The sequence below is a fragment of the Elephas maximus genome, chromosome 9 (assembly GCF_024166365.1).
Source record: "Elephas maximus indicus isolate mEleMax1 chromosome 9, mEleMax1 primary haplotype, whole genome shotgun sequence".
NCBI classification, from domain to species: domain Eukaryota; kingdom Metazoa; phylum Chordata; class Mammalia; order Proboscidea; family Elephantidae; genus Elephas; species Elephas maximus.
Window position 1 is genome coordinate 85,370,773 of NC_064827.1, and position 23,229 is coordinate 85,394,001.

Genomic DNA, 23,229 nt, shown 5'->3' on the forward strand with positions numbered 1-23,229 from the left:
ATATTGTAAGTGGTTCCCCTAGACTCTAAGGACCAAGTTCATTCCATCAAGAGGAGGTGCCAACTGGGAAGACCTAGGCCTTAGGGGGATGAGATCCTTCATTTCTTAGGGTCTTAGCTTTGTCAGGGAAACACTGGTGGCGTAGTGGTTAAGTGCTACGGCTGCTAACCCAAGGGTCAGCAGTTCAAATCTGCTAGGGGCTCCTTGGAAACTCTATGTGGCAGTTCTACTCTCTCCTATAGGGTCGCTGTGAGTCAGAATTGACTTGACGGCACTGGGTTTGGTTTGGTTTTGGTTAGCTTTGTCAGAGTGTTTCTTGCCCAGGGAGCTATCCAGGGTGCTGTCTGAAACTCCCTGTCATCCAGTAGATCTGAATCTTCTGTCCCATTGTGGACAAGTATTTCTGCCTCTCTGTAGCCTAGCACTCCTGACTTTAACTAATCCTGAAACCAGCTGTCTTTCCCAAATTGGATCCTTTGCAGACCACTACTTGCTTCCAAATCCTGAGACGTGTTCTGACGCATTCATAGCTTGTCCTCAGCTAACCCTTTACTTGCCTCTTGGCTTGACTTCTGCCTAGCCTAACTGAACAATTTTCCTCTCCTAAGATTGATTTGATTACGCAGTCCTCAATATGGGTTGTATGTACCTGCATCACATATCAGCAAAGTGATAGAAATCAGAAGTGAATCGACAATAGAAATTAAACTTCAAGTTATATATACTGATTTTAACTTTACTGTTTATATAAATGGCATCAGTTATATACAGTGGAAAAAGGTAATTCTCTAATGAGAAAACCTCTAGTTAAACAGAGACTAGAAGGGCAAACAGAAAAATAATTTTCGTTCTTAATTTGTTATCTTTCAACACATTAAGGTAGCATTAAATATTCAGCTACTGTTGACAGGGTAGATATTATTCTTGAAACACACATTTGTTATAAAACTTTAGTCTCATGCACAATTTTTACCTGAAATAAGGCAAAGCAAACTGATTAGTTCTGCCTTAAACTCAGAGTTTAATTTTTGACTACAAAGATGGATGACACATATTCTGTCAATTGGTGTAAAAACGTCTTTTTTAAAGATATATTTTCTAAAGGTTTTGAACACTCCAAGTATACATACAGTGTCAATTCTTGATTTGAAGTTAGTATATTTTTCAAAGTAATCATAAAAATTCATGTTTGCTTTAAATACTTTTTTATGCTTTCATAAAAATTATTGTTTCATTTGATTTCCACTGCAATGTGTGTGTTGTCTCTGTTAAAAAAAAAAAAAAAGGAAGAAAAGCAAATCCATATTAACGTAGAGCACTGTGGATACACATCAGGTGTGGTGCAGTTGACTGTAAAACAAGGGCTTTCTGTTTTCTCAGATTCTTCTGCAATGATCACGCTGTCTCTAGAGAGAGAAAAATAAACAAGCCTCCAAACATGCCACACTCTGTTTTATGTAGCTATGAAGAGGTGGCCTGCCTTGAGTTTTACCAGTGGTGTTTGTATTGGCACTTAAGGCAGAGCTAATGACTATGGAATCATCCACATTACTTTTTCCAGCCCCTTGTGTGACCAATGACCCATATCTCTGAGATAGTTCTCAAAATTAGTGATGCAGATCATAGCCATTAGTAATTTTTTATGTCTGTGTAAAACTAATGAACCCTCTGAGGACTGAGTCCTTGACCTTGGCTTCTGACCAACTCCTAAGATAGAGTAGAAAATATTAACCAGGCACCACATTCTTACTGGGCCGTAGCTGACCTTTACTCAATTTGGACTTCAATATAAACAGAACTGGGGTGGTGAACAAATCCATTTTAACAGTGGAACCCATTCTTCCAACAAAGCCTTCTGAGAGCCTGGAATATAATATAGGTAACAGGAGAACTAGCCCCATGGAAGGAGGTCTGGGGCCCTGGATTCCCATTACCCTTCCATTGCCTGAGGCACTTCAGGGCTGCACAGAACTCTGAGAACTACTGATGGCCCAATTCTTCCATTTTATTTCAGATGAGGAAACTGGGTCTTGGAGAGAACAACTCACCTTTCAGGGCCACCTCAGCTAAGTAGGGGTAAAGTTAAGATAGGTAACTGGTTTCCTGACCACACTGTACCGTCCAGTTCACAACCTCTGTCTTCTCCCTTTCCCTGTTTCCTCATGGTTAAAACTAGTGTATTATGCACATACTCTGACTTCGAAATTGACAGAGCCTTGTCCCCAAGTAAAAAATAAACCAAATCAAACCACTGTAATTCAAACTGGCTTAAACTAAAGAAGGATTTTTTCACCTAATGTAAATAAAAAGTTCAGAAGTATCTGGCTTCAGGTGTATCTAGGGGATCCAAAAATGTCATCCAGTTCAGTCTTTCTCTCTTTATATCTTTGGCTCTGCCTTCTGTAGTGCTAGCTTCATTTTTAAGGCCACCAACTGTTGGAGGCATTCAAAATTCTTACAGTGATAGTACCAGTGGAAAGAAAGCTTCTCTTTCCCATAATTGAGACTTAGTTGCCTGAGTTGGATCCAGTACTCATCTCTGAACCAATCACTGTGGCCAAAGAGTTTGAATAACCTGATTGATCAAGTTGGGTCATGTGGCCACTCCTGGAAAGGAGGTAATGGGGCCAGTCCCATTCAAACCACTTGAACTGAAAATAAGGAAGGGTAGACCTCTCAAAGGAAAACCAGGGCGCTGTTAGCCAGAATTGTGGGAAATGTATGCGGGATAGGTAAAAATGGCATACATCTCCTGAAACATCCTCAACTCTTAATTGGCTTCTGAGGCTGATACTCGAAACAGGTGAGAGAGCTCACAACAGACCTGCCTGCATTGTTGTTACTTCTGCTGGATACCAGACTCCTCTCTATTGTGAATGCTTTTGTCTTACTATTGATAAACCAGGGAGTAGGCAAGAATTTCTTGGTTTTTCTAAAAAGAACATAGAATTTAGACATACCCTAATTTTTTGGAAGGGGTTTGGTAGAAATGTCCAGATAATCCATTAGCAGGCTTAACACATTTGAGTGTGCTTGGTTGGAGAAGGATGAAACAAGGTCAGACCAATTCCAGAAACGTCTCTAAACGGTACATACGTCGTGCTGACAACCCTTAATTGTTCTGCCCTCCTTTTTTCCTACCTTAAAAGCACAAGCAGGCTTCCTTCCATTTCCCCCTGGGGCGGTGTCCTCCTACTCTCAAAAGGAGCAAGGGTCTTGGCTAGGTCAACTCAGGTCGCACTGTCAGGCGAGATCTGGAAGGAAAAGATTTTCCTTTATGTTTCCTAGGTGAAAAAATAATAACAACAGTGGTAGAAGAACAATATTGCTTCAGGGTATCACAGTGTTAATCCTATAGCTCCTCAGCAGGATTCCAATTCAGGCTTCAACTAGAGGTATTTTAGGAGGCTGGGTGATGGAAAAATGGACTGGAAGTTCAAAAACTTGAATTCTTATCTCAGCTCTGCAAAATAGATTGTCTAGTTGAGCTTGATCAAATTCCTCAGTCTCTCTGAGCTTTCGTTTCCAAGACTTGAAAATGAAAACATTGAAAATATAACTTTCACATAAATTAATGTTTCCCAGAATGAAGTATGCTTAGCATGGTAGTTCATTTTAGGTGGTACATGACCTTATTTTTTTTAATTTTAATAATTATGTATGTGTTTTTATGCATACTAGATTAACTAGCACAGAAACATAAATTTCATGGAAATGTTATTAAGGAGCCAGCTAAAACAAATACTACATTTTTAAAGATGAGTATGGCAGAAGAAAAATATTAAGTAATATTAGTACCATTGGTACAGAGAGATAGCAAAATCTCAAAGGTGATACATAAATGACAGAATTTGAAGAAATTGATATACATGACTTCAATATAATGAAAGAAATTCTTGGTAGAGTAGTAGTAGTATAATGATTTGACAGATGTGAAACCTGAGGCCCTGCTTTATTGAAACAGGGACCATACAGCATACTTCTTATGCATAATACTATTAAATTTTATAGCTAGAGAACCCACCAATATAGCTAGAGAGGCAATTGTAATATAGTAGGGTGAGCAACCATTCCAGTGTGCCCAGGACTGAGACGTTTCTGGGGACGTGGGCTGATGTCTAGCCTGTGCTGAAGACCAAGGCTTTGGTATTTTTTTTAAATAATTTTTATTGTGCTTTAAGTGCAAGTTTACAAATCAAGTCAGTCTCTCGCACAAAAACCCATATATACCTTGCTACACACTCCCAATTACTCTCCCCCTAATGAGACAGTCTGCTCTCTCCCTCCACTCTCTCTTTTCGTGTCCTTTTCACCAGCTTCCAACCTCCTCCACCCTCTCATCTCCCCTCCAGGCAGGAAATGCCAACATAGTCTCGAGTGTCCACCTGATCCCAGAAGCTCACTCCTCACCAGCATCCCTCTCCAACCCATTGTCCAGTCCAATCCATGTCTGAAGAGTTGGCTTCGGGAATGGTTCCTGTCCTGGGCCAACAGAAGGTCTGGGGGCCATGACCACCGGGGTCCTTCCAGTCTCAGTCAGACCATTAAGTCTGGTTTTATGAGAATTTGGGCTCTGCATCCCACTGCTCTCCTGCTCCCTCAGGGGTTCTCTGTTGTGTTCCCTGTCAGGGTAGTCATCAGTTGTAGCTGGGCACCATCTAGTTCTTCTGGTCTCAGGATGATGTAGTCACTGGTTCATGTGGCCCTTTCTGTCTCTTGGGCTCATAATCACCTTGTGTCCTTGGTGTTCTTCATTCTCCTTTGATCCAGGTGGGTTGAGACCAATTGATGCATCTTAGATGGCTGCTTGCTAGCATTTAAGACCCCAGACGCCACTCTTCAAAGTGGTATGCAGAATGTTTTCTTAATAGATTTTATTATGCCAATTGACTTAGATGTCCCCTGAAACCGTGGTTCCCAGACCCCCGCCCCTGCTATGCTGGTCTTCGAAGCATTCAGTTTATTCAGGAAACTTCTTTGCTTTTGGTTTAGTCCAATTGTGCTGACCTCCCCTGTATTGTGTGCTGTCTTTCCCTTCACCTAAAGTAGTTCTTATTACTATCTAATTAGTGAATACCCCCTCCCACCCACCTTCCCTCCCCCCTCTCTAACCACAAAAGAATGTTTTCTTCTCAGTTTAAACTATTTCTCAAGTTCTTATAATAGTGGTCTTATACAATATTCGTCTTTTTGCAACTGACTAATTTCACTCAGCCTAATGCCTTCCAGGTTCCTCCATGTTATGAAATGTTTCACAGATTCCTCACTGTTCTTTATCGATGCATAGTATTCCTTTGTGTGAATATACCATAATTTATTTATCCATTCATCTGTTGATGGGCACCTTGGTTGCTTCCATCTTTTTGCTATTGTAAACGGTGCTGCAATAAACATGGGTGTGCATATATCTGTTCATGTACAGGCTCTTATTTCTCTAGGATATATTTCAAGGAGTGGGATTGCTGGATCGTATGGTAGTTCTATTTCTAACTTTTTAAGGAAGTGCCAAATTGATTTCCAAAGTGGTTGTACCGTTTGACATTCCCACCAGCAGTGTAGAAGTGTTCCAATCTCTCCACAGCCTCTCCAACATTTATTATTTTGTGTTTTTTTGGATTAATGCCAGCAAGGCTTTGGTATCTTAAAGCTCCCCAGGTGATTCCAATGCTCATGCAAAGCTGAGAACCGCTGAGTTAGAGGGAGCGTATAGCATGCTGGCTCTTGAACTCAATAAAGACTAGTTCGCAAGTGAGGACTTCTCAACCAATGTGATTACGGTTACTTACATAGACACATACACAGTGAATTCATGCACGTAGACCAAAAACCCCAGCTAACTGAGTAAAACAGACATGCAAAGGAGGAGGAGTCAGGTTTGAAATGGGAGGGACATGAATGGTGCTGGTTTGTAGTATATTAAAACCAAAAAACCAAACTAGTTGCTGTTGAGTCAATTCTGATTCATGGCAACCTCATATGTGCAGAGTAAAACAGCTGCATAGGATTTTCAAAGCTGTGACCTTTGGAAAGCAGATCACCAGACCTTTCTTCCAAGGCACATCTGGGTGGTTCAAACCACCAACTTTTTGGTTAACAGTTGAGCTCTTAACTGTTTGCACTACCCCGGGACTCCTGTAGTACATTAGGCTGCCATATTGGAGAGGACTCAAAAGTGTCTAAGTCAGTGATTTCCAAACCATCCCTGGGCTCCAAGGACAAGCTTCAGGGGCTCCTGTAAGGAGGTTGGTTGGGAGGGAACAGGATTAGTGGGCAAAAGTGACCTAGACAACAAGTAACTATATAAAACTATTTAGTCTACCTGGAAACCACAGCTATACTTCCTTGCTTTATTAATAGATGGACTTTTGTGTTCAAGTCTATTTGAAAAAAAAAAAGTTGTAAAACCATTAATATAAATCAGATCCCTCATTTTACAGATATTATGGAGTTTCCCTTTTATTTAAACACTTCTTTCTCATCATTATTATGTTCACACCATTTAACTCACATCTTCTCTGTAATTCAACAAATGAAATGTGATTACCTCTCTAGCTGTGTTTTCTTTTTAAATGAAATATTCTTGTTGCCACTTGTTTTATACTGTATACCAGGCATAACATGCAGAATTTGAAATAATAAAATTTAAGTAAAATTATATATATATGTATTTCTAATTCATATTTATCTATTTACTTGTACCGTGGTGAACTCTTCATAGGCACTCCTATTTTATTCTGGTTTGAGCGAAGCTGAAATGTCTATAACTCCTTTTGTTTGGCAAAATTTGGCTTGCATAATGCATGAGCAAAAATGTTCAGCTGTGCTTTCAACAGTGTTATTAGCAAAATTGAGAAGACAGAGAGTTAGAGTTCCTTTTAAGTCAAAATTTAAAAAAATTTTCTTGTGAATGAACCTATATTCCACAGACAAAGAGTACTTTTTTCCTTACGGATACACTTAGCAAACTTGCAGAACAAATTCAGTTATCTGTTATCCCCCAATGTCATCGTCCCTCCCACTTCCTTCGTCTTAGATAGTGACAATCTCATGTTTTCAAAGAACGTCATCCCCACTGGTGAGTCATGCAGTGAAAAATGTGTTCTGAGGACGATCTTTGATAGGACAAACACTGTCAGATAATGCAGCCTTTTCTTATTCTTTCATACTTCTTTGTTCAATACTGTATAAAGTGAAGTTCCCTCTTCAAATATCCCATGACCTTTCATTGTGGGTTCATCACTTGGTTCTCTGTTGGTAGTTGCTAAGGTAAACTTCTCTTCTAGAACTGCCACTGCGGCCAGCAGGGTTTAAGGCTACACCCATCCCAGACCCTATGACAAAGGGTGGAACGAACATCTGTGGTCGTGGTTTCAAATGTTGACAGATTATTTTTACTGGAGGTTGCCTCCTGGTTCTTGTTTTACATATGCCAGGCTTAATGCTTTGTAATCTTTTAAGACTTCTTTTGCAGTGTTAGCCATGATACGAGAATAATTTTCTTGTTGAGACATCTGAGCAATGCTGACTTCATCACTTCTCAATGTATTGCTGATCTCTGCACTTTGAAACTCCTCAAAATGATTTGACGCTGATAAAACTATATAAAACTATAGCTCTCTTTAATCTAGAGATGCCACACACTGAAAACATTTTCTGAATGCTTCCCACAAACTCTGCATTCCAGAAAGGCAAAGAATTGTGTATTTTAACAATCCTTTGTGACTCTTGACATAGTGAGAATTTGTGTTTCACAAAGTATTAACAGTAGGAGTGTATGTGAAGGTATTAAGTGTGGCATGTGAAGTTAATACGCACCAGTGAAGTTATATTATATTTCCTAGAATAACAGTAAATTTAGTCATTGTTACATCGGCAGTTCAAACCCACTAGGCGCTCCTTGGAAACTCTACGGGGCAGTTCTACTCTGTCCTATAGGGTCGCTATGAGTCGGAATCGACTTGATGGCAGTGGGTTTGGTTTTTGGTTTTGGTATAAAATCCAAGTCTAATGAAAAATCTCCTTAATGAAAAAGAATCACACTATATCTTTTGTATATAATCATAAAAAACCTACCATGAGGAGGGAGTTTACTTATTTATTTAAAAATATAGAAAACACCCACTAGGAGCCAGGCAGACATGGTTAACCCAAAACCCGTTGCCGTTGAGTCGATTCTGACTCATAGCAACCCTATAGGACAGAGTAGAACTGCTCCATAGGGTTTCCAAGGAGCTGCTAATGGACTAGAACTGCCGACCTTTTGGTTAGCAGTTGAACGCTTAAGCACTGTGCCACCAGGGCTCCAATGGTATTTTTCCCTTATATGGTATTTGCCCTTACATGCTTAAAACCTGGTAAGGAATACACATAGGTAATCAAACAAACAAGAACTCACGTTATAATGCTGATACTAAAATACTTAGAAAGGGCATCAAACCAAGATTGGAGATGGAGGTTAGCAAAGGCTGCCTGGGAAATGCAGTACCTAAACAAGACCATTATGCACAGTCGTATAGGTTGAACACTGCACAACTGTACTTGATGGCTCTGTTAAGATAAGACCTTAATGAAGTGTAGGAATGAGCTAGGAAAGGATGCAGGAAGTAGTGGAGTGGAATGCACAAGGGAAGGGAGATGAAAGAGTATCCCAGGTAAAGGGAACAGCATGTAGGAAGCCCTGGAAGTGATAGAATATGGTGCCTTTGCTTAAGAGTAACTAAAAAATATTCTGTGGCTGCACACAATACAGGGCAGGTCAGCACAACTGAACTAAACCAAAAGCAAAGAAGTTTCCTGAATAAACTGAATGCTTCGAAGGCCAGCATAGCAGGGGCAGGGTTCTAGGGGCCATGGTTTCAGGGGACATCTAAGTCAATTGGCATAATAAAATCTATTAAGAAAACATTCGGCATACCACTTTGAAGGGTGGTGTTTGGAGTCTTAAATGCTAGCAAGCAGCCATCTAAAATGCATCAATTGGTCTCAACCCATCTGGATCAAAGGAGAATGAAGAACACCAAGGACACAAGGCGATTACGAGCCTAAGAGACAGAAAGGACCACATGAACCAGCGACTACATCATCCTGAGACCAGAAGAACTAGATGGTGCCCAGCTACAACTGATGACTACCCTGACAGGGAACACAACAGAGAACCCCTGAGGGAGCAGGAGAACAGTGGGATGCAGAGCCCAAATTCTCATAAAACCAGACGTAATGGTCTGACTGAGACTGGAAGGACCCCGGTGGTCATGGCCCCCAGACCTTCTGTTGGCCCAGGACAGGAACCATTCCCGAAGCCAACTCTTCAGACATGGATTGGACTGGACAATGGGTTGGAGAGGGATGCTGGTGAGGAGTGAGCTTCTGGGATCAGGTGGACATTTGAGATTATGTTGGCATTTCCTGCCTGGAGGGGAGATGAGAGGGTGGAGGAGGTTGGAAGCTGGTGAAAAGGACACGAAAAGAGAGAGTGGAGGGAGAGAGCAGACTGTCTCATTAGGGGGAGAGTAATTGGGAGTGTGTAGCAAGGTGTATATGGGTTTTTGTGTGAGAGACTGACTTTATTTGTAAACTTTCACTTAAAACACAATAAAAATTAAAAAAAAAATTCTGTGGCTGCCATATAGAGCATTAGGGAATCGAGAAATCCAGAGGAAAAGAGGGTATCAAGGAATCCAGAGGAAAAGAATATTTCAAGATCAAGAAGGAGTCAAAGAGGTTAGTGCTCTTCCTGTGTAATGTTAGATGTACAAAGAAAGACCACCTATAAGGTGAAAATGCTACAACCTTCCTGCAGCGATCCACTCACTCCTGAAAAGCCAAACACACCAGATGTGGGACTGGTTACTGAATCAATTAGAAGAAGAGGTGGGACAAGATCTGCCCCATATAGTCTTCTCCCAGGACCAGGGCAGATATTGCTACCTAATGGGGACACTCTATTCAGTAAGTCTGCACTGTGCCTCACAGTTTTCTTCAAATCTTATCATAAATGGCATAGAGAAGTCTGCCCTGGTACCACTGAACATCAAGGTCTCTTCCAGCCCTAACATTTTAAGGTTCTACAGAGGTCCTGCAGTTGTAGGCTAAGTACCGGATCCAGTAGAGAGAGGAATGAATTCTTATTTATAAATGAATTTGAAACAGAAGAGTTTTTTTGTTTTTGGTTTTTTTTTTCATTTTGGAGATTATTGTTGTGTTGTTGTTGTTAGTTGCTGTCCAGTCAACTTCGACTCATTGCAACTTCACGTATAACAGAATAAAATGTTGCCCAGTCCTGTGCCATCTTCATTGGTATGTTTGAGTCTGATAAACGTTGTATAATAATGACTGAGGCTTAATGGGTTTCCTGGGTCAAGTGACATTGACTAGGAATACTGGGAACACTAGGTCAATTTCCATGCCGGGAGGAAGAGTTTTCCCTACCCACAGCCCTGTGTGCTAGAGTGGCACTGAAGTCGTGCTTGGTAATTTTATGCTGCTCTTTAAATGTATGCTTTCCTTTTTTCTTAACCAAAACTATATTTGAAATGTTCCCCTACCCAACAGCATCTTTGCATTCCAGGAGGGGTTTCTTACCACTTGGGACCAAAAATAAGACTGCAATTGCTAGTCAATCCTGCTCAATTATAGATCATTTTGCCTATGACATTTCAAAAGCAGGACCTGCCTAAAAAAAAATTGTACTGCAAATTAACCATCCTCAGTATACTGATTTCTAGAGGGATTTAGATTTGAGCTCATACCTGTTAAACCTCATTCATCTCTTCATCCATGGAAACTAACCAAAAGCCAGGGAGTTGATGCAGTTTAATTGAATGGGAATGAACCATTTCCTAAATCTATGTCATTAGGGCCCTCACATGGCAAGGACAGGGAAGAAGAGAAGCCATTCCCATTAAAAACACTTACTGAAAAGGGGTGTGCCTTGCAAAGCTACATGGAGAGACTCTTGCTAATCTTTCAGGGAGATTTGGGAACCTGGCAGACTTGTTGATGTTCAACAGGGTGGAATACCCGGTTGTCCTGCAGTTAAGGGTCCAAGTCCATCATGGAAATGGATTACTCATAAGATGCACATATAGTGCCTTTTGTTCAACACAAGTTACTGAATATGTACTAAGGCACTGGGCTGAAACTCTGGGCTGTGCTTTGTATGTGAAACTGATGTGATTTCTGGGCTGCCTTCACGCTGAGAGGCTCTATGACCCTTCATCTCCACGTGGCCCCATTTCCCACTCACAGCTGGATTTACAGGGTATAGCTGCTGGGGTGCTTTGAGGCCAAGGTGGTGAGGCCTGTCTGACTGCTATCACTAACAAAGTACGAATGCCTTATTGCTAATCCACCAATTCTAAGTGGTACTATTGAATTGTTATCATCCTCCTGGCGGAAAAGCTGCACTTCTACAGGTCAATTCTAAGACATATCTTAATTTTAGAAAACTCAACATGGTTAAAAACCTTTTAGTTTTGAGGCAATGTGGTAGTAAAGTTAATCTGGTTATTGTGTTATCAGGAGGGATAGTGTTTGTAGAGAAGCCTGAGTGAGATTCCGTAAAGAAACATCCATCTCTTCAGGACTCTAGTGTAAGGACAAGTTATTGTTAGTTGGAGACAAGTTGGACCCCACGTACAATGGAACAAAATGTTGCCCAATCCTCAGCTATCCCTATGATGAGTTTGGGATTGAACCATTATGGCCCATAGGGTTTTCATTAGTGGATTTTCAGAAGTAGATTGTCAAGCCTTTCTTTCTACTCAGTCTGGAAGCTCCACTGAAACTTGTTCAGCACCATAGCAACATGTAAGCAGCCAGATGGGTGATGGCTGTGCCTGAGGTGCACTGGCCAGGAATCGAACCTGGGTATCCCACATAGAAGGCAAGAATTCTACCACTGAACCACCAATTCAAAGGATGGAGTAAGGAAAGCTTTGTTCATCTGCTTTAGGAAGGTGAATACAATTAAGAGAAGATAATTAATAAAGGAGATCAGCAAGGAAATACTTGAGAAGCAGCGTGGTGCAGGGGAAAATTCATGGACTTGGAGCCAGACCTTGGTTTACTAGCTGTGACCTTGAATTGTTAATATTTGTGAATCTGTGTCCTCATTTTTACAGTGGCAATTCCCACCTCATAGGATCATTTGTCAGTATTAAGAGAGAGGACATATATCAAGAATGTAGTGCCTGGAGCATGTCAAATGTTAGTCCCTTTTGAATGTTTATTTCTTAGCAGGTGAATTGAGATGAATTCTTGAAAGCTATGTTTATTTTCGTATGATTAAGATTATGATCCATATAGTTAGTGATTTATTAAATAAACTATACAGGATACTAGTAAAACTGGAAACTTCAAACAGGCGAGAATATTTTATATAAGACAGAAATTTATGATTTTTCTTAGATATTCTCAGAACATTCTTCTGGCATAAGTGATCAGTAGATGTATAAATAATTGTGATCTATTTGAAAAAAGATCAGATGAACAATCCCAAAATTTAATATAGTTTTTTCTTTGAGGAATGCTAGTCCATTCATTGTCCAATAAGCACAATTTACTGTTTTTGAGAACTACTATGACCATTGCATTTTCTGTGCATATTCAGAAATTTGACTTTTTAATTCTTTGAATTAAAAGTCTTTGGTGTGAAAAGAAAGCAAGCCTCCTTCAAAATGTAAGCTGGTGGCTCATATATAATTGAGGATGCAGTTCCATGGAGGCTTCCTGTCTCCATGATAAGAATCTGGCTCTTTGCTGAAACTTGATGAACTCTTGCTAGGTGCTTCGCGAGCATTCTTGCCTAGGCTGCTTTGATCAGTTGCGAGACCCTAGAGATGGTTGTCATAGCACAGAACACAGCTGGGCAATGAGACAGGGACAGACTGAAAGAGGCAGGAACCTAGAACAAGATGTGCCCAAAGTAGTAGAAGAGGCATTAGGGGAAAGGATCCAGCTGCAGATGGTTGGAGAATATTCTATACAATGAACAGAAGTTGGTGTTAGAAAGGTAGGGCAACGGGCAACGGGAGGAACAGATATCTGTTAGTATTCGAGGGGTGCAATATGAGATTTTGAGGATCAAGAAGAATACAGTGACCAGAAATCTGGAAAAATAAGAGCTAACATTAAGATCTTACTATGTCCCCTCAGGCACTGTGCTAAGTTGACTTGGTGGTGTTGTTAGTTGCTATCAAGTTGGCTCCGACTCATGGCAACTCCGTGTGTAACAGAACAAAACATTGCCTGGTCCCGTGCCACCTTCATGATCATTGCTTGACTTATGTTACCTTATTTTGTTGTTGTTGTTAGTTGCCTTGAGTCGATTCTGACTTATGGTGACCCCATGTGTGCACAGCAGAACTGCTCCATAGTATTTTCAAGGGTGTGACCTTTCAGAAGCAGATCACAGGCCTTTCTTCTGAGGTTCCTCTGGGTGGGTTCAAACCACCAACCTTATGCCTAGTAGTTGAGCGCTTAGCTGTTTGTGCCATCTCTTTAAAACTCTGGTAAAGTCGGTATTTTAGCATCCCCATTGAACAAGTGGAGAACCTGAGTCTCAGAGTATTTAAGTAACTTGCCCAAAGTAATGTAGTTTGTAAGCGGTAGTTTGTAAGCCATAATCTGAACCAACATCTGGCTGGTGTGATAGGTGCACCACTAGCCACTCACCTACTGCTTCTCCCAGCAGGACTCAACCCAGGGAGGCAGACAGTAAGGCATTCAGGAGGTCTGGCAGGAAGATCCCAGCTTGAGTTCAGGGGCTGGACTTCATCCCTGGGGGAGAAGCTGCCAAAAAGAAGGCAGTGTCTTTGTCTTAGCTACACAAGGTACTAAGAGGTAAACAAAATGGAGGTGTAGGCGTCGTTATCAGACCTGGGTCACAAAGTTTCAGCCTGAATCACATCAGGCATAAATATGCTGAATCCTGCTTTCAATGATGATTAATCCTGGGTGAGAGCCAAGGGGCTCAGCTGTGAGCAGGAGACGTGCTGAAGGTGGGAAGCCAGGCAGGGCCAAACTTTAAAGTCGACAAACACAAAGGGTCAATGAAGGTGAATGAATGAGAATGCTCTTCTCATACCAGCACTGAAAATGTGATCTGCTACCTGAACAAATATCTGCTGTAAACCATATTGGAAAACATAGTCAGCAATTCATATCATCAATATAAATGTCTCACTACCTCTGGAACAACCAAAGGATTCCTGCCCTTGATAACAGGAACGGAAATAATGAACAATTCACATGACGATTTACAAACCGTTTTTATATACACCGTTTCATCGGGTTTTCGAAACTACCCTGTAGATACGAAGTCACATCTTATTTGAGCTTTACGTTCTAAAGTCTGCACCAAATATGAAGATGAGATATCATCAAAATGGCCCTTGAAGATTCTTTAAATTACACACAGAGTACACCATTTGTGGTTTTGTACATGTCATGCCATTTCTAAGTCCAACACAGCCAATTTTCCTTTTTCTGTCGAAATATATGCTTCTTAGTTTGAGCAGTAAATGAAATAGCTTTCATTAAGTGGCTATTTGAAATTTGTATGAAAAATATATTTCATGTGTCTGTGTGTGTGTTGAAGGTGGTAAGATTGTTTTTAGTTGGGTTTTTTTTTTCTTCTTCTTCTTTTTCTGAGTGCAAAGAGTGATTTTCCAAATGCTGAATGTATATCTCATAGGACTATACTCTTTTATTCTATTTTCAGATAAAGAAACTGATGACACAGTTAGTATATGCATGATAAAGATTTAAACCAAGGTCATACTTACCAAATCCTGGGTGGTATGCTCTCCATCACAGTCAACCCGGTATGATCATCACACCTAAAGGACAGTGCATTCATTAGCTCATAGAATTCCAGGGACGCCCAAGAGGAAAAAGAAGCTCTCATGATTCGTGCCCTGGCCACACTGCCACAGCACTAGCTCTGGGGTTTAGACCTATCATTGTGTGCTTGGGCTGTTACAAGTCACCAATGCATTGAGCTCTAACCGTGCAGCTCTGTCCGGCAATTGAGCCTGACCTCAAAACTCAGTTGTTTATGTCGGCCTTCATCGAAGCAGACTAGCTTTTTCTCATGTTTTCTGGCGCCTGCAGGTGATGAGGAGACAAGCTCAGATCCCAAGGCACATGGAGCCTGTTCTTTCTGGCAAGATGGTTTCATTATTGTGTTTGATTGCTGACCTACATTTTTTAAATCTGTTTGGAAGTTTACAGCCCTTTTCTGACCTCTCATAGAAATTTATCACTTCTGATAAATGTCTTGTGTATTAGTTCAAATCGCCTAAGCAGCAGTATTTTAAGTAGATCCTTCCCTCTCCTCCTTCATCATGTCTCCAACACCGTGGCTAGTAAATCTCCCCCAAATCCTTGATCTGATGAGCCATGATCAAACTCCCAATCCCCATGGGATTTATTTCATGCTTTGCTTTTTTCTTATTTGTCCATGTTTACTTTCACATCTCTAAATATTATTTTCTGTTCTCATTGGTTAAGAAGCATGGGGAAAGGGAATGATGTCAGCAGGAATGACAGAGTGAGGACTTCTGGAAGTCCTCTCCATAAAAGCGATGAGAATTGTCAAAAACAACTTTTTTTAAGAACTCTGGAAATTAACCAAAGGCTTGCAACAATCTAGGGAACATTACTTCAAAGAAAAATGGCTGAATCTCTGCAAGAACTCAGGCTTTGTGACTTTTTAACTGGCCCTATTCTCATCCTGATCTTTAAATTTGTATGGAAATGCGAAGGACCCAGAATAGCCAAAACAATCTTGAAAAAGAAGAAAAAAGTTGGAGGACTCATTGTTACCAATTTCAAAACTAACTTCAAAGCTATAGTAATACAGACTGTGGTCCTGGCATATCATTACCATTACCAGTTGCCATCAAGTTGACTCCTGCTCACGGTGACCCCATGTGTGTCAGAATAGAACTGTGCTCTATAGGGTTTTCAATGGCTGTTTTTTTAGCAGTAGTTAACAGGCCTTTCTTCCAAAGTGCATTCTGGGTGGACTTGAACCTCCAACCTCCTGGTTAACAGCCAAGTGTATTAACCATTTGCACCACCCAAGGACTCCCCTCTCTACTCTCCCAGTAAAGGTTTGAAGTGCTCTGGGCTTTCCATTCCCACCCCCACTACCAGCCTGCTTGGAGTTCCTTCTTTTAAGAGAGTAGCAGAGTATAAGAAAAGTAGGATGGCACATATACAGTCCCTCATGTTGCGGTCAAATAGCACTTCTATTCAAAAAAGGATTGAAATCAAAAGCCACTTAATACTTCAAAACTGAAGAGGCTCCATAGCTAGTAAATGCAAATGAAACGCTTAGCTATGAGTCTGAATCAATTCTATGGCACCCAACAACAACAATGGCAGTGGTGGCAACTGCTGCGAGGGCCAGTTTTCTCTACAAGAGGAGGCCTGGATAGTCATCAAGAACCAGTTGCTATTTACACCCAGTGGGTGGCTGCTATGTCAAGAAGACTGCCAGCCAGAGAGAGATTTTGATCTTAAAACCCTTCGGCAGGCAATGAGGCTCCCTGAAGACAATGCCCTAACTGTGAGGACAACCATTAGCTGAGGGACTGTTGATTTGTCCATACTTGCCACAGAGACAAGGATCATGGCTAAGATCGGCATCTGGGACAACAACCGTGGGAGGAGGAACTGAAGAACATCAAGCAAAGAGGCATTGCAGGGCCTTTCTAGTAAGAGTCTAACATTGGGAAAGCCAAACTTAAAGGGATGAGGTAGGAGGACACACAATGGAGAACAGCAGGCTAAATGCAGGCCAGAAAGGCAGTGTATCTCCAGAGACCCATGTGCAGATCATATCACTGCCACATAAAAGCAGATGGTCTGAATTGAGTTTGGAAAGCTCCACTTAGGGTTCTTGGCTCCATAGAAGTGCTGTTCCACATCCTGGTGTGGCCAGCAGAACACATGTGAATACTAAAAAGGGAGGGAGAGGGGAAAAGTGGAGAGAAAGGGGATAAAGAGGGGAAAGGAGAAGGATGAGCAGAAAGGAAAGAAGACAGAGGATGAGGAGAAAGAGGAAGGAGGAGGCTGAGAAAGGGAGAAGGAGTAGGAGGAGATAATGATTGCTAGTCCCAGAGTGCACTGCTTTGCAAGCCCTGTTGCACATGTTTTGTATACATTGTCTCATTTAGTTATCAGAACTCTAAGATCTGGTCATAGAACAGTCTAGGGGCAGAGAATTTTATTTGCAATAAAAATTGGTTTACAGTGAACTCTTTCTACCTAGCCCCCAAGGTCCAGGCTATAATCATGCAAGTTAAATTGCACCGTTCAGTATGAGGCGGGCTATGGAAGGGGAAGGTTGAGTCCAAGATATTCTGACTTCAGTCTTGAACATTTCACCTATTCATGCTGCTTATCCAGATTCTAGCCCCTCTTATGCAGGGTTCTCAAACTCATATACATATGGGAGCCGGGGAGATGAATACAATGTGACAAGTGGGCTGGGTGTAAAATAATAAAAGGCAACAGACACTTGGCTTCAGTGTCAGGGGTTAATAGGGAGTGGTGGAGATCATGGCAAAATGGAGGCCACATGCCACCCTCTCAAGAGGCAGCACTACACAGTTCCAGCCTATTGTTGTCACATAGGAAAGCAACTTCAATGTTGCCAGACCTTCTAATTTTTTACAAGAAGACAGAGATGTAGTATTAAGACAACATTCAGTGGGCCAAGCAAAACACATCTCTAGGCTCTATATGCCTTCAGATTTTCTGGAGCACAGTTGTGTGTACCTACTCCTCACTTATCGACTATCTCATTATCTGACATTTCACATTTATGACAACAGTAAAAAATCTACTATCGGACTACTTAGTGCACTAACAACATACGTCTGGCAATTACGAATGCCAAGGTGTGAGGTGAGAGTAACATTGCCTGTAATAGTTAAGGTTATGTGTCAACTTGGCTCGGCCATGATTTTCAGTGGTTTGGCAATTATGTAATGATGTAATTTGACAGTTATGTAATGATGTAGCCATCCTCCATTTTTGTGATCTGATGTGGTCATCCTCCATTTTTTCATAATACTGATTTTCATATAATGACCAGGTCTTTGGAACCCAGCCACGTCGATTAGTGAGAAGGTGGTATATTTTCCTGAGCTACAAACATAAGATTGATTCCTCCTCTGTGCTTCTTTCTCTTTCCAGGCCATTACATTTATGTAGACACTTCATTTGCCAAGCAAGGGGAGAAAGCTGTGCTGCTAAGTTCTGATTTACAGGCTGAGGAATGGAGCTGCCTCCGCTTGGTCTACCAGATAACGACATCTTCAGAGCCTATATCAGATCTCAGCAGGCTGAGCCTCTATGTGAGATTTGAAGATGAAAGCTTTGACCGCTTGCTTTGGTCAGCTAACAAAGCTTCAGACAGCTGGCTCATAGCCAGCCTGGATTTGCAAAACAGTACCAAGAAATTCAAGGTAGGTGGAGTTTAAGAGGAAGGCATCGGGATTAGTGTGTGTGCTTTGTGCTATTTTGAGATCTATGAAAACTGCAGCCATTTGAGGTTAGTTGTTTGTGTTAGGATGTGACATTTTATAGGAGACACATTATAGAATAATATCAGTAATGTAAATTAATATTTTGCTTACTGATTCTTTAAAAGAACCTCTTTCTGGATTTCTTTTTCATCTATTTAAATGAGACTTCTTTAAGAATCGAAGTGGGATTAAACCAGTTTTTCAATGGAAACTGACTTCCTTAAGGGCATGAGGGAGAATTCTCATTTCTTATAATTTAGTTTCACCCTTCCCTCTTTGTGTGTAGTATGTGTTTATGTTATCTTCCTAATGGGTTTTTTTTTTTTGCTATAATTTTTGAATAAATGTTAAATATAATGAAAATATTTTGAACGATCGTAGATACTTAAAGGGTGTGTTCTGTTTCCTTTTCAATACGGAAATTGTTCCTTCAAAGGTGTTAGAAAAGGAAGGCAGAGAATGTTAGACAAAGCTGGGTGTGGATTAGGGAAGGAGGATGGGCTCTGCACGCATTGGCTATGAGATATGATATTTAATGAGAATATGTCATTGAGGACACAGTGGCATGAAAACTCTCCTCATACCTAGTCCCCTTTCAATTCCCTATCCCATCCCTCTTCTTCTTCAAAAGGTTTTGAAATATTGTGCTATACCCCCTGCCTGCTTGGAGTTTCTCCCTGTCAGGTCGTAGCAAAAACTGAGAGAAGGAGCATTGAGGGTCTGAGGGTCCCCTATTTCACAACATCCTCTCAACAGTACATCACATCCTTAATCTACCAGCACACTTGCAAAATATCAGGCTAAAAATCACAAAAAAACTACTACTCTCAGAAACAGGACTGAATGTGAACTTTAAACAGTATTTGAAATCAGCCACACAAATTGTCATGCTCCCCACATAGCTAATCTGTATTTTGTGTAAAATTTTTAAATATCCTGACAACAGCAACTCAAAAGATTAGGCAGAGAGTGTATGCTAATGGAGGAGGAACAATTTGGAAAAAGGGGGTGAGAATGGTTGTACAACTTGAAGAATATAATCAATGTCACTGAACTGTACACGTAGAAGCTGTTGAACTGGTGTATGTCCTGCTGGGTATGTTCTCAATAAGAACAAAATATAAAATAAAACATTAAAATTTTTTTTTTTCAAATTCTCCATCAATATAAAAACTACAAGTTGATTTAGGAGCCTCCACCATCTTGTATGGAGTTCTCCCACCACAAAATGTCAGACCACGCTTCCCACCTCCTGCAAAGGATTCCTTTTGTCCTGAGGCCTCTGCTCTCAGTTCCTAATCATTCCCGGAATGGATTTCCCCAGGAACACAAGCCGTCCTCTCCATCTCCAGTCAGCCGGTGCTACCACAAGCACTGGAGAAGGTGTGGTTAGGATAACAATTGAAAACAGCTTCCTCTGACCTTCTCATGAATGCCTTGCTTACCTCAGAGTTCTCGGTATATGCGTGTATGTGTCTATGTACACACACAGACACACACACATGCACACACTCACGCACGCACACACCCATATTCATTTAATAAACTCCATAGTAAGACTGGATTCCAATAGCAATTAGCTGGGACCAGCAATCTTGTTTTTCCCTGAATTGCTGAGAAGCTCCTGCCTAGTTGCTGAAATACTGAACCACGGGAACACAGTGTTTTGAAGTCTAACCCCCTTCTTCCCATGTGTTGTGCAGATTTTAATAGAAGGTGTCCTAGGGCAGGGAAACACAGCCAGCATTGCACTCTTTGAAATCAAGATGACAACTGGCTACTGTATTGGTAAGTGTGTTTCATTTTCATTGTATCCAAACGTGAATCTTTTACTAAAAGCTGCTGTTGCCAGAGGGAACTGAATCAGCCCTAGAAACAGCACTTTATAGAATACACTGCATAATGTATAGAAGTTTCAATCCTTGGTTTGGTTCACTTGAGTGCTGTATGTTTTTTTTCTCTGTCTTTTTTTTTTTTTTTTTAGCATAGGAGGGCTCATTAGACTTTGCCTGAGCCGGCTGGATTAATGAAAGAAAAGTGGATGTAGCAACTGTAACCTCAGAATTGCTGCCTTAACCTTAAGTTCTACTAAAAATAATTTCCTATTTGCTGCAAATTCAGCTTTTTGTAGCGTTTGCCAGAAAAGAGGCATCGTATTACCTCCTTTCCTCTGTTTCTCTCTTGGCACCCCACTGCCCCTGTCTCTATAACTAAGGTGTCACTAGGATGCCGCTGGAGCAGTGTTGGCTTGGTGCTTCCTATGTGCCAGCTTCAGAGATGGTGTAAAGAGAAGATATAGCCCCCGTGCTCACTTACCATCTAGTCGCCCACTACTGAAGTTATTTCTGTATATGATAAATACTGCTAGAGAAGAACAAGCCATGGGTGCAGGGAAAGAGAACAGAAAATTGGAGAGGATTTAACAGAAGAGATGCATTTGAGCTGGAGTTTCAAGAGGAAGTGGAATTTAGTTGAGTGGAGGGGCAGGGTAGGAAAGAAGGAGTTGTCATGGGCATAGCCCTGTGGGGAGAAAGTACAGGGCATGCCCAGGCAAAGGCAAGAGGCTGCATAGGGTATTTGAAGTGAGAATCAGGACTGCGGAGGGGGTTTGCTAGGAAGACTCTGGATCCAGGCTGCGCAGCTTGGACTTAATGAGTTATGAGTTTGGGAGGCACTAAAAGTCAGCCAGCAGGGGAGAGGCACGCAGCTTCCTGTAAGGATGATGACTCTGGCTGCCACGGAGAGATGGGTTGGAGAAAAGGAAAACATGAATGAGGCAGGAAAACTCATTGTGACCTTACAGAGGGGGCGTAAAGAGGGTCCGAAATTGAGGACTGGCAGTGGAATAGGAAAAAGGGGGTTGATTTGAGAGTTTTTCAGCACTCACAGTACTTGGAGGCTGAGTGGATGTGGAGGGGAAGAGAAAGGAGAGTCATAGATGATTACGAACTGAAAAGAGCCTTTGCCAACTCCCTGAAGTCTCACTTCTCTGTTTTGACCTTCCAATGACGTCTTTAAAGCAAGTGAAAAAAAACAGATTGGGAAATGACCATTTTCTGAAGATAAAGTCAGTTGAGACCCAAGATCCCTTCCTTGGGCCTCCCTCTAAGCCCCATTCCACATGGCAGCAGCACGGTGAGCAGGATAGCACATAGATTAGAGTCAGACACACCTGGAAGAACTCCGCTTATTGAGTTGCAGTCTACTAACTGAGCCTCTCGGTCTCTGTTTCATCATCTGTGAAAGGGGTATAAAATACTCACCTCATAGGATTAGTGTGAAGAGTAAAGGCAATAATGATATAAAGGTGATTGATAGAGTGCTAGGTACTTGCTGGGCACTCAAGAAATATTTGTTGCCTTTCTTCAATTCACTTAGTGGCTTCTGGTTTGTTTAAAAAACAAAAGGGGTGCAATACTTTTATCTTGTTAAATTTTATAGTCACACTATCACCTTTCTTTTCTTCCTGTGCATTTTCTTTGCTTCTCTAGTTTCCTCATTCGTAAAATTTGTAAAATGAGGTAGATAATAGTACTTGCCACATGGGGTTATTTTGAGGATTAAATAAGTTAATTCGGATAAAGCGTATAGACTAGAGCTTGGCACATAGAGAGCTCTCAATAACTATCTTGCTTTTACTTTTCTATATGGCAGTCTTTGGCACTGAATGTCAGCATTGGTTAGCAGAGAGTGCAGTAAAAAAAAAATGATAACATAAATCTTAAAATTCTTCAATGACTTCTAAAGTAAAAACACATTGATAACTATATCAGCCAGGGTCCTGGCAGGAAAGTGGAAACAGAGGGTACAATCAACCAGAGTAACCTGAGGAAAGTTCAATAAAAGGACTACAAAGGTGTGTGTGTGGCAAGGAATAGCTCCAAGACCCAGGACTAGTAACGGATGAGTCACGAGCCATTACCACCTTTAGATCTGAGGGGCAAGGGAAGAAGGGTTACTAAATGTGAAGACAATGCCTGTATGATGAGGGCTACTTGACAAGGAGGGGCACACAGCCAACCATGGCAACCTGGCAGAGTGGGAGCTGGGAGAATAAACATACCGACTTCACTCTCCTCCTACCTCCATTGACCAAACCCAACAGGAAGCCGGAAGGCAGGAGAGCACATTTATATAGTCCTTATATAGATCATCCTCTGGAGAACCAAGCAGGGTGGAGAGACTCAGGTGGATCTGGAGGGACAAAGGGGAGATGGCCAGTACAATCATACTTCATATTTATAATTGCATAATATAGGAGTCATTGAAGACACTGGCTTGTGCATGTCTTGTTCCACTAAGGGAATCTGTTGACTGTAAATAATTTATCTGTGCAAACATATCAATGCCACTAAAAAGTATGTGTGTGGGGTGGGGTGGGGGGGATGTTCTTTTATCATTTCTTTCTTCTCCACTCAGTAGCTGCAGAAGAGACCCAGAGCCAAGAATATGCCTGCCCTGACTATTCTAATTGAGTTCCTGCTTATAAGAAAAGCAGGCTATCTTTAGCATCTAGAGATCATGCCTCTCAGCTGTGGGCATCTTGTCCACCATCAAGAGAGAAGGGGATGAAGGACTAGGCTGCCAGGTGAAAGAAAGGGTGGTGGGCAAAATTATTGGAGCTAAAAGCAAAGCCCTGAAGAGTACTTGGAAATAGCACTATGAGGTGTGAACATCGTCCTCATTT

General features: G+C 41.3%; 1 protein-coding gene across 2 annotated transcripts in view; it reads left to right on the top strand.

Moving 5' to 3' along the window:
- Positions 1-23,229, top strand: part of MAMDC2 (MAM domain containing 2) — a 164,098-nt gene that overhangs the window by 62,193 nt on the left and 78,676 nt on the right. For both annotated transcript variants that reach the window (XM_049895523.1, XM_049895522.1), the window contains exons 3-4: positions 18,211-18,482; positions 20,246-20,330. In XM_049895523.1, the coding sequence (XP_049751480.1) occupies positions 18,211-18,482; positions 20,246-20,330 (357 nt within the window). The remainder of the gene's footprint in view (positions 1-18,210; positions 18,483-20,245; positions 20,331-23,229) is intronic.